General features: G+C 42.0%; 1 protein-coding gene across 1 annotated transcript in view; it reads left to right on the top strand.

The window, feature by feature from the left end:
• The window catches only part of NEK8 (NIMA related kinase 8), an 83,487-nt gene that overhangs the window by 38,847 nt on the left and 32,472 nt on the right, over window positions 1–12,168 (top strand). The window contains exons 6-9 of the mRNA XM_040338526.1: window positions 1,274–1,353; window positions 1,841–2,025; window positions 4,715–4,862; window positions 8,621–8,697. Of these exons, the coding sequence (XP_040194460.1) occupies window positions 1,274–1,353; window positions 1,841–2,025; window positions 4,715–4,862; window positions 8,621–8,697 (490 nt within the window). The remainder of the gene's footprint in view (window positions 1–1,273; window positions 1,354–1,840; window positions 2,026–4,714; window positions 4,863–8,620; window positions 8,698–12,168) is intronic.

The following is a 12,168-nucleotide window of genomic DNA, read 5'->3' on the forward strand; positions in this document are numbered from 1 at the left end:
TTAGGTAAGTGGGAAGAGAACCAAAAAAGAGCAGACTATTAGAGGTCAAGGAAATTCATTTTTTGTAGGAGGAGCCTGTGGTCAATTGTGTCGTAGGCAGCAGAAAGGTCATAAAGTAGGAGCACCGAGTAGTGGCATTTAGTTTTAGTAGTTAGTAAGTTGTTGGTAAGTTTTATAAGGGCAATTTTTGAGGAGTGTTGTGGTTAAAAGCCACACTATAAGTGCCTGAGAAGATTGTTGTCAGTGAGGTAGCAGCTCAGATGGTTGTAAACTAGGTGTTCTAGCAGCTTAAAGTATAACTAAACCCTTTTTTAAGTTTTGGATAGAGTGCAGGGGGATTAGAACGCTTATCAGTTTTTATTGCTATCTGTGCCCCCGTTAAGGAGATTCCCCCCTCTATGTGTCCTGTTCACAATTATCATTGAAAGTGAAAGTAAAAGAAAAATCACACATTTTCGGTTGTCCCCGGAAAAGTAATGGTGGGGAAATCTTCCAATGGGGGATATAAGTTCTGGTGACCGGGGCTCTCCAAGGAATTCCCTTAATTTGCAGGGATTTCCTCTCACTTCCTGTTTGGCTATGGGACAGGCAGTGAAGGGAAATCTCCGCAATGGTACACAGATAGTGAAAAAAAAAAATCTGACAGGGGTTATAACCCTCCCTTACTCTATCCAACATGTAAAAAAAAAGTTTTGCCTATAGTTCTACTTTAAGGTAATGAGGTGTAAAAGGATAGGTCTTAGGCTGTTCAGACTGGTGGGGTCCAGTGTGGGCATTTTATTTAAGGGGGTAACCAGTACATGTTTTAGAGGGGAGGGAATGAAGCCATTATAGATGTAGAAAATGAAGCTGTGAATAAGAGCGCGTAGAATAGAGCAAGAGGGTGACCCTAGTAAGTGAACTGGGTCTAGGGGGCAGGTGGTGAGGTAAGTACCAGAAAATAACTGCCTCTCCAGTGACAGGGTCGAAAGAGAAAAGTGTTAAATGTGGTGGTAGAGATAGTATAATAATTGAGGGAGATAAATGACAAAACCATGACAATCTTATCACAAATTGTATCTATCTTCTTTTTTTAAATGTCTGGCAATGTTTTGGGCAGACAACAGTGTACCTTAAACCTCCTGTCAATCATATACTTTTATTTTATATCCTCAATAGTTGTTTATGGGGCAGATTTTGTATTATGTAATGGTAGTCCAACCTATTGTTGATTACATTTTGCATTTTTTCTCATTTTCACTTAGTTTAATAACCAAATATTTCTTCTCTGCAGGCTAGAGAAGCCTATGGCAGCAATGCCTGCAGTGAATCGTGGCCGACCGGCTGGACGGATCCCCAGCGCCAGATCCCGAGGTGAGCCGATTTGAACTGTAGGGTAATGCACTTGATAATTCATGCCATTAGGTGCAGTGCGCTAGTCCCATAAATTAGTTTGCTATCAACAGTGGTTGATATAGTAATTTGCTCTACTTCCTTCTGCTGGAATACAACACTGAAGTCGTACATAATTTAGTGAGTTACCAGCTCATGCTTGATCCTGTGTTGTAAACCTCCTAATGAATATCTGAAGAATTATGCACTATTTCCTGAGGAGATATATGAATATCATTTGTCACCAGTATAAACATCCCATCTTTGCGCTAATGAAATACTTCTCTAGAGTTCCTGTCCATTTATTTAACATGACAGGTGCCTATTAGCAAGCCAGAGGGAGTTTTCTTTAATGCATTCCTTTATTTCCTCTTATTATCACCAGGGTTTAGCCACAGCATGTTTTTGTGGAATGTTATATTGAGAGCTCCGGCTAACTGTCATATTTGTGTTGATTTGTTACAATCAGGTGGCCGTGTTGGGTATTCTGCGAAAACAGGCATTCCTCCCCCACTGTCCTCGGTGTACACATGGGGTAGTGGGATCACCTCCCCTCTCCGACTGCCTATGCTGAATACAGAGGTAGTCCAGGTATCAGCTGGAAGGACACAGAAAGCTGGAGTCACCAAGTCTGGAAGGCTCATCATGTGGGAGGTGAGCATCAGAAAACTCTGACCCAGGTTTCTACCGCTAGGCATCCGCCAAGAGAAATATGTAATTCTTAAGTATCTCAAGCATGTGCAAGCACATCATAAAGAGTAATATAAGGAATTCTACAATTATTTTTCACAGTGGTGGGCTACATTCATATGACCTGGGATACATGTATAGTATATTATCCCTAGTTGAATAAGTGTTGTAACTGTGATTTGGGAATGTTAAGGATTGCCAAGGTAGCCAACTATGATGGTTCATCAGGCCCATTCTTTTAAAGAACAGTTTCTTAAAAATGTTTTACTTAAAACATGGAAATTGTTTATATACTGTAGGTCAGTGAGGTACAATTAACAATGATAGGTAATGTGCACAGACATCGTGCATTATTTTATTGATGTGAAGCATTCCAGTAGGCCCTGTTATTTTTATTTTATTTTATTACAGGCATTTTACTGACAATTTACGCAGAGCTTTACATTTATATTGTACACTTACATCAGTCCCCAGAGGAGCATACAATCTAAGTTCTTTACCTTACATGCATACAAACACATTATTAAGCCAATTTAGACAGGAGCAAATAAACCTACTAGCATGTCTTTAGAGTGTGTGATGAAACCCATGCAAGCACAGGGAAAACATGCAAACTTTGTGCAGGTAGGGCTGTGGTTGGGATTCAAGCTGATGACCCTAGTACTGTAATGTAGAAGTGCTAACCACTAAGCAGCTGTGCTTCGGTAATGATCTAAGGCCTGCCCCCATCGGTAAATAAAAAGTGACTTAGGGCTAATGTATGTTTGTAAGCCCTGCCCGCCTGTACCTCCTGAAGTTTAGAGAAATAATGCAAAATGTAGTTCCATCTACTAATGGTAATATGAACATTTTAGAGGACATATGTCTAACACAAGGTCCGCAGGCCGAATCCGACCCACTATCTGTCTGTTTATATCTGTTTACATCCTCGTCTGTTCAGTTCCATTTTTTTTAAAATGGAACAGCCAACGTCCAGATCCGTTGAAATGGAATGGATGCAAACGGATGACGTCCATTTACATTCAGTATGTTTATATCTGTTTTTAGGCAAGGAACAGTTTTTGGTTTATACAGTTGTCACCTCTGATTGGTTTTTGCAACAACTAAAAATATGGATGCAAAAACAGATGTATACAGTACTGAAGTAAACTGAACTGAACCGAAATTGGAAGTGCAAACTGATGTAATCTGAATCCATTTTCGTTTTTTTTTTTTTTGGGGCAAAAAGCAAGACTGAACAGATGAGGCCCATGTGAAAGGGGCTTTAGGGCCCCTTCACACTGGTGTTCCGATTAGGTCTGCCTGTCAGTTTTTCAGGCGGACCTGATCGGACATTCATTCACCCCTATGGGGCAGCGGATGTCAGTGGTGACATGTACGCTGACACCCGTTGCTATCCGATCCAATCCCGTCCACCAAATCCAGATGGATGGTGACCCTATTTTCCATCCATCTGGCGGATCGGATGAAACAAACCACTTATCTCCCATAGAGGAGAGCGGGACTCTGACAGGTCCGTCTCAGCACAGTGAGCGGAGACGGACCTGTCATCCACCTGCTCAGCGGGGATCAACGGATCTATTTCGGTCAAATTGACAAGCCCATGTGAAAGAACCCTTAAGCCTCGTACAAACGATCAGATTTTCAGATGCCCGTTTGTCCATTTTTTGTTGCATGCTAGTCTCATGTCAAAAGTGAAGAGGTTACTCCCCATACAAAAATTCTCGTAGGACAGAATACAACTTCAGAAGTGATGTAATGTGTTGACTAGTTTTGTATGTATTTCTTTCTTTCTGAGCATGTGTAGTCTTGCTCTTACGATTTTTTTCAGATGAAAACCATACAAATTAAATAAAAATTGGATGTTGAGTCCACGTACGACAAAAATGTTATAGTCTGCACATCCAGCTTTAGTCAGACGAAAAACCGGCTGTCGAAAGTACCATACTAACGATCCAAAATTTGGCAGATCGTTCGTCAGATGAAAGTTTACTTACGATTTTCGTATCGTGTGTACGGGGGCCCGTAGACTTCTTTCACACGACTCAGCGGGAGATTTCTCCGCTGATCTCCTCTGAGCCGGTGGATGACAAGTCCCTCTCTGCTCACAGAGCGGGGAGGGGCTTGTGCAGCGCCGCTGTCTCCTATGGAGAGATCTGATAAAAACAGACAGCATCAGATTTCGTTTTCATCAGATCTCACCGATCCGATCCGCCATGGACGGATGGGGATATATCACCATACGTCTGATTTTGGCGGATCGGATTGGGTTGGATGTCAGTGGACATGTCTCCGCTCCATAGGATTGCACGGAGCGGCCGTTCACGTCCGCCGACAAAACTGACAGGCGGACCTGAACGGTCCGTCCGTATGAAAGGAGCCTTAGTTTTTAAGCATCTCCAGGCTTTGCAATGGAAAATACTATAAAATGTTAACTGAATACATATTTACCATATGCATAGTTTGGAGTAACAACCTGCCAAAGAAGAGGCTTAATACTCTTGTGTCCCTCTGCCCATTACTCTGATCTTTGCTGTCTGCCTGTTCCTCCTCTGTGCTTTTTTGGAAATGAGATATGAGATGTTTAACATTCAAATAATTGTATTTGTTGTGTTACTTGGATTAGATATATTATTTATTTTTTATTTTCTAGGCGCCTCCCATAGGAACTGGTGCACCCTCACTTCCTGGTGCTGTAGAACATGCTCAGCCTCAGTTTATCTCACGATTTCTGGAGGGTCAGTCTGGTGTTACCATCCAACATGTGTCCTGTGGAGACCTCTTTACTGCTTGCCTAACAGGTATAGCCAGAGTCTGGCAAAAGTTTTATGAAAATGGAAAATTCCCTTAACCGCTTGCTGTCCGGGGCAATTTTTTTCATTTTTTAAATTATTGTTAAAATCTGCATATTTGCTAAAAAAAAAACGTAGAACCCCTAAACGTTAGACATTTTCTGAAAGCTGAGGCTTTGGATAATAAAATGGTGGCCATTACAATTTTTTAGTGCTGCATAATACTTGCGCAGCTTCTTACCAAATGTATTTTTTCAGGACATAATACGAAAAAAAAAAATGTAATACACACTAACAAAATATAATGCAAACTTTTTGTTAAAATCTAAAAGATGCTTGTTTATTACAATTTGTTAAAAGCACTCACATTATTCAAGTGTCAACACTAGGTAACAAATGCATAAGCCTATATATGTCAATCAGCTCCGGCTGCAATAACAAATGCCGCGATCCCAGCAAAGCCCAATGGTGTTTTTTTGCACTATAATTGCTTTAATATAAAACACACAGATTGTTATTTGTTAGATGTATATTGATGGTAGTGGCACGGTGGTTATGGGGTTTTATTGATAATACCTAATGCCCCGTACACACAACCGTTTTTCCTGTCATCCAAAAAAAACGTTTTTCTTGACGTGATTCGTCGTGATTCCTCTCAAGCCTGCCTTGCATACACACGTTCATGAAAAAAAAACGCTCAAGCAAAGCACGGTGATGTACAAGTCTGACAACACGTACGACGGCACTATAAAGGGGAAGTTCCATTCGAATGGCGCCACCCTTTGGGACACTTTTGCTAATTTCATGTTACCGTGTGTTAGTAAAAGTTTGGTGAGAGACGATTCGCGCCTTTCAGTCTTCGTGGTTTTCAGTCCGTTACAGCGTAACGAATGTGCCATCTCCATTACGAATGCTAGTTTTACCAGAACGAGCGCTCCCGTCTCATACTTGATTCTGAGCATGCACGTTTTTTTCCCCTTGGAAAAGCATACACACGAGCGGTTTTCGTGACGAGAAAAAGAACGACGGGAAAAACGACGAGAAAACTGCTATGGAGCATACGCACGGCCGGTTTTCACGACCAATCTAAAAAATGGCAGTTTTCTCTTCATGAAAAACGGTTGTGTGTACGCGACATTACACCCTAAGGCCCTGTACACACGACCGGATCTGTCCGTTGGGATTTATCCGTGGATCAGTTCCAGCAGACAAATCCGGTCGTGTGTACGGCCTAGCGGACATTTTTCGGCGGACATTTTTCCAGCCGACCGTTTTTTTAAGCGGATAAAAATTTCTTAGCATGCTAAGAAATCTATCCGCTGGAAACCTGTCCGTCGGACTTATCCGGTCGTCTGTACAGACTCACCGGATAAGTCCAACCGATCCCCATCCCTCTCATGCATCGAAGTGATTCGATGCATGCGTGGAAGTATTTACCTTCAAGGGTCGCCGCGTCATCGTCGCGGCGACGGCACGGCCACGTCACCGCGTATGTTTTCCGCGGGGATTTTGATCTGATGGTGTGTACAGCCAATCAGATCAAAATCCGGAGCAGAAATGTCTGCTGGAAACGGTCCGGCGGACCGTTTTCATCGGATATCCGCTCGTGTGTACAGGGCCTAATAGTGATGCTAATAATATTAGTGAATTATGAAACTACAGTCCAAATATAGTAAACATAAAACATCTGTGCTTAATAGTGATGTTCTCCAATCAATGACAACCTCCACCGACTCCCCCATTACAAAGGTCAAATTTTAATATTGAAAGAACTATGAACAGACAGGTTTTCTTAGATGGATTCTCCCATGTAGACTGACAAGGTTAATCCAGGCAATCAAACAAAACATCAATGCATCTCCAGAAAGCATTTGATCTCCATGAACCCAGGCTGTAAGAAGAGCTGGATGCCACCAAGCTCAAGAAAGAAAAAACGTCATAGTGGTCACTGAAAATGTTCTTAATTTAAAAGATATGCACTCGTATACAAATAGAAAGAACTTGGCATAAATACCGGTAGATATTAAAAACGCTCCACACTGCATGTAATAGAGAGCCACTGCATGTAAACCTTGAAGCCGCCACTCAGGAATGAATCAGATTCAAGCAGACCACATCTCTTTCTCTCTTTTTTCTCTCTCTCTCTCTCCCTCCCTCCCTTGAAGCCGCCACTCAGGAATTAATCAGATTCAAGCAGACCGTATCTCTCTCTCTTTTTCTTTCTCTTTCTCTCTCTTCTCTCTCTCCCCCCCCCTCTAAGGCCCTGTACACACGATCAGACATGTCCGATGAAAACGGTCCGCGGACCGTTTTCATCGGACATGTCTGCTGGGAGCTTTTGGTCTGATGTGTGTACACACCATCGGACCAAATTCCCCGCGGACAGAAAACGCAGTGATGTGGCAGCGACGTGGCGGCGACGTGCGCGAACCAGGAAGTTCAATGCTTCCACGCATGCGGGGGATTTTGGTCCGATGGTTAGGTGTACTAACCATCGGACATGTCCGACGGACAGGTTTCCACCGGACAAGTTTCTTAGCATGCTAAGAAACTTTTGTCCGCTGGAAACCTGTCCGCTAGGCCGTACACACGGTCGGACATGTCCGCGGAAACTGGTCAGCGGACCAGTTTCAGCGGACATGTCCGGCCGTGTGTACGCGGCCTAAGAGAGATTTTTACTAAATTCTAAATTCTGAAATAACCCAGGATCTGCAGGATGGAGGGGGCCAAAACGTTTTATTTTAGTATGGAAGGGTTCACACATACCTTTGAGCGTTTTTTTTTCTTTGTGCATCCTGTTTGGGAGATTACCCTTCACTTCCTTTACTGAAAATGCAACAGAAAGTGAAAGGCAATCTCTACAAAGTAACTAGAATTCCCCTTTAAGATAGTTCTCACTGGGAAGATAAGACACCTGTTCCAATGACAACACAGACCACAAAAAAAAAAAACTGATAGCAAATTTGAATCCTTGCCTACTCTAATGCCGCGTACACACGGTTGTTTTTTTGTCTTGTAAAAAAAACGTTGTTTTTCTCATGAAAAAAAACGACGTTTTTCAAACTTCATTTTAAAAAACGACGTTGCCTACACACCATCGTTTTTTCAAAATGCTCTAGCAAAGCGCGGTTACGTTCAGCGGCTCTCTGTTCCATTTAAGCTTGCGTCATAACTTGCTTCTGCGCATGCGCGGGTTTAAAAACGTAGTTTTAAATGACGTTTTAGCCCACACACGATCATTTTTTATGAAAACGACGTTTTGAAAAACGACATAAAAAATTGAAGCATGTTCGAATTTTTTTTTTGTCGTTTTTCAGAAGACATAAAACAAAGTTTTCCCCACACACGGTCATTTTAAATGACGTTTTTAAAAATGTAGTTTTTTTTCATCACAAAAAGTGACCGTGTGTACGCAGCATTAGGCCTCTACCACGCGAATCTGTCCGGTGAACCCCAGCGAGCTGGTCCGTGTCCGCTTCACAGATGCAGAGCGAACACAGACACACCCCGCTCTACCTCCTATGGGCGGTCGGATGTAAAAGGACCGCCTGTCAGTTTACACCCGACTGCCATCCGATCTTATTCCGCCAGACGAATTGGGAACACATCCCATCCATATGGGGACTGGATGTCAGCGGATTCTGCCTGAAAAACTGACATCGGGTCTGCCCCTGTGAACGGGCCATGAAGCTAAAATAAAATATTGTGGCTATACGTATACTTTAAATTATAAATGTTTTTATGACATTGTTTTTGGTTTTCTCTAGACAGAGGCATAATTATGACCTTTGGCAGTGGCAGCAACGGTTGCTTGGGACATGCTAATTTTAATGATGTCACACAGGTAAGTTCATCAGTTCATTTACTCAGATACTCAGCCCCATGCAGCACGCTGACCTGTTTGTTTTATTTTTTTCACTATCACTTAGCATCGTGCACGCAGCCCGTATAAAGTAAATGGGTTCACATTGGCTGTACAGGCTCACCTGCACAGCCTTGTTTGACTAGTATGCACAGACAAGTACATGGACCCGGACACATTGGGGCAGCTGATTGGCACAGGACCTGGCAGATCACAGTGATCGCTGTAGTAAGTGCCAGTTCACACCAGAACACGGTGCAGGAAACCCGCGTTCCATGTGCATTTCCCGCAGCGAGTTCAAAACGCAGTGCACTTGCGATCTGCAAGATGTGTCATTAACTTAATGACACGCCAAAACACAGGTCGCAAATGCAGTGCGCTTGCCTGTCCCAGATTCGGTTGCTGTGTGTTTTAAAAGGTAGTGCATACACTACTTTTGGTTCGGTCTGGTGTGATTTCAGCCCATTTAAATAAATGGGCTGAAATCACACTGCACCCAGATTGCATGTGAACCAGACCACAGATTTACATGATTCTTTACAACAGGTACTCCTCACCCTATACACACTGACATCAGTGGCCTGTAGTAGGACTCTCATTAGGAAGAGGAGTGGCAATTGATGAAGTTTAGCTATGAAGTAAGGAAAAATCAGAAAGTCCCCCTTAAGCTGGCCATACATGGATCGATATTTTGCTGGTTCAGCAGGGGCTGAGTGTATTTCAATCCATGTATTGGCTATATTGTTGTACAACCAGCTTGTCAGGTTTTACCTAAATGATCAGTCCAAGCGGCTATAGCCAGCAACACTGATCATTGTATTCTGCTGGTGGAATAAAATAGCTAAGCGAAAGCGATTCCCACATCCACAACGAATGTGTGGATGGGGGAATCAGTAATTTTCTTTCTTTTTTTCAACCCAATGGTTGAATGGAAGAAAAATTATAATATATGACCTGCCTTACAGTTATTATGGGGGTTATTTACTAAAGGCAAATTCACTTTGCACTACAAGTGCAAAGTGCACTTGAAATTGCACTGAAAGTGCACTTGGAAGTGCAGTCGCTGTAGATCCGAGGGGGACATGCAAGGAAAATAAAAAACAGCATTTTAGCTTGTACATGATTGGATAATGAAATCAGCAGAGCTTCCCCTCATTTCAGATCTTCCCCTCAGATTTACAGCGACTGCACTTTCAGTACAATTTCAAGTGCGCGTGTAGTGCAAAGTGAATTTACCTTTCGTAAATAACGCCCTATGTGTTGCACAAGCCTCATAAAGAAAACAAAAGACTTCCTAACTAAGCAATAACTTCTAGTACTTATAATAAAGTGCTGAAACACTTTTTTTTATTGGAGACCATAGTTCTATTTGATGAAAAGATATGCTTTAAAACAGGATTGTGTAATCCTAAAGGAGGACACCAGATATGACACCATGTTCAGGTATGACTATGTGAAGTGAACATCTATTTTCCTGTGTCTTCCACTAAAGCGGTTTTAAGCCCAAAAACATTTACTTATCTGGTGATCCAGCCAAAAAAGTCTCTCTTGTTTTTCAGCTGAAAAGTCTTCCTCCAGATGTAGCAGTTAGAGTGTTGAGACAAACCATTTACCACTGACAGGAGTGCTTACAATGAACAGCTTTTATTTATTCATGTAAAACCTTTATCCCAAAAGGAAAAAAAAAAGAGCTGGAGTTTGTCTTCAATGTGTTAGTGTAGCTAAATCTGTAGGTACATCTAAAGCCTCGTACACACGATCAGTCCATCCGATGAGAACGGTCTGAAGGACTGTTGTCATCGGTTAACCGATGAAGCTGACTGATGGTCCGTCGCGCCTACACACCATCGGTTAAAAAAACGATCGTGTCAGAACGCGGTGACGTAAAACACAACAACGTGCTTAAAAAAACGAAGTTCAATGCTTCCAAGCATGCGTCGACTTGATTCTGAGCATGCGCAGGTTTTTAACTGATGGTTGTGCCTACTAACGATCGTTTTTTTTCCCATCGGTTAGGAATCCATCGGTTAAATTTAAAGCAAGTTGGCTTTTTTTTAACCGATGGTTAAATAACCTATGGGGCCCACACACGATAGGTTATGACCGATGAAAACGGTCCATCAGACCGTTGTCCTCTGTTTAACCTATCGTGTGTACGAGGCCTAACACCCCCCTCCCCCAGACTGACAATGCTGCTATCCAAAGGTGCCCCCTGTACTCATTCATACAGAGTGGAGGCTCTCTAATAAAGCAGGTGTGATAATTGCCAGATCACCAGCTGAAAACAGGTGGGGGGAAAGGCTAAAACAAATGCAGCCACCACATCTAATGATTAGTAATTTGAAATATCTTACCTTTTTGGTTTGGGGTTTAATACTGTTTTAAGTTTTGACAGAATTTTCCATAAAGTTTTGGGCAGCAAGTATTTTTTTTTTTCTGTTCATAGTAGCAATTAGACAGATTGCATTCTGTTACAGAATCCTCCACCATACTTTGCAGAATTCATTACATGCATTTCTTTAGCTCACAGCTAGAGAGACAAAGTGCAGAGTGTACATAATTGTTTTTTCCTGACTGGCGTTCTGCTTTAAAAATATCAGTATCTGGTTTTATATAACATATACTTCTATTTAATTAATGCCGTAAAGCTGTATTTTTCCAGGGATACCACATTAGCAAAAGAACAGCATATGTTCCTATTGCACAACATGGGCAGAAATATTTGCAAAGCTGTGACATCTAATTAATAACGATGAAAAAAAGAACATGCTCTCCTTGGCATTGATTCCCATTTGTCTGCTTGTTTAGGCAAATAAATATTGCTCAGACACATAGGTCTGCATTTACATATGTTATATTGCTGTCACTGCCAAATGGATCAGCTTTCTATAAGCGATTCAGTGCTGTCTAATTAGTCTTGCTAAGAACTCCAGACAACAAAGCAAAGCCCCCAGTACACAAAAGTCCCTACAGTCGGTCCAATTTAATTGTTTAATTCGATTTTTTTAAATACCCTCTAAGGCCTCTGTTCATTCAAGCTGACCAGAATGGACCATTGAAAGTGTAGTACAGCCATTTGATGTTGATGTTCACACTGCTTCTTTTGTAGCAGCCTCTTATACTTCTGTTAGGTGAGATTGAGTGTAATATATACTTGTCAGAGGGGCAACTAGAACCTTCAGGTGTCCCGGTGCAAGAAACCATAAAGGCCCCCCACAGTGGCAGAACGCCAGGGCCCAGTCGCAAGTGTGATCTTTGCGACCCTGGTAGTTCCGCCACTAATGGTAGTCGTTTTTTAGTTTTGTTCTTTTTTTTTTTTATTATTATTATTTTGTGCCTTTTCTTTTTTTTTTACTTTTTTTTTAGTAGCCCTGTTAAGGGGATTAAGTGATATTTCAGGGGTCTAAAAAGACTCTCATGTTTCACCTTTGAGACAGAGAAAGAAGATTAAGG

This window comes from Rana temporaria, chromosome 2 (assembly GCF_905171775.1).
Source record: "Rana temporaria chromosome 2, aRanTem1.1, whole genome shotgun sequence".
In the NCBI taxonomy this organism is placed as follows: domain Eukaryota; kingdom Metazoa; phylum Chordata; class Amphibia; order Anura; family Ranidae; genus Rana; species Rana temporaria.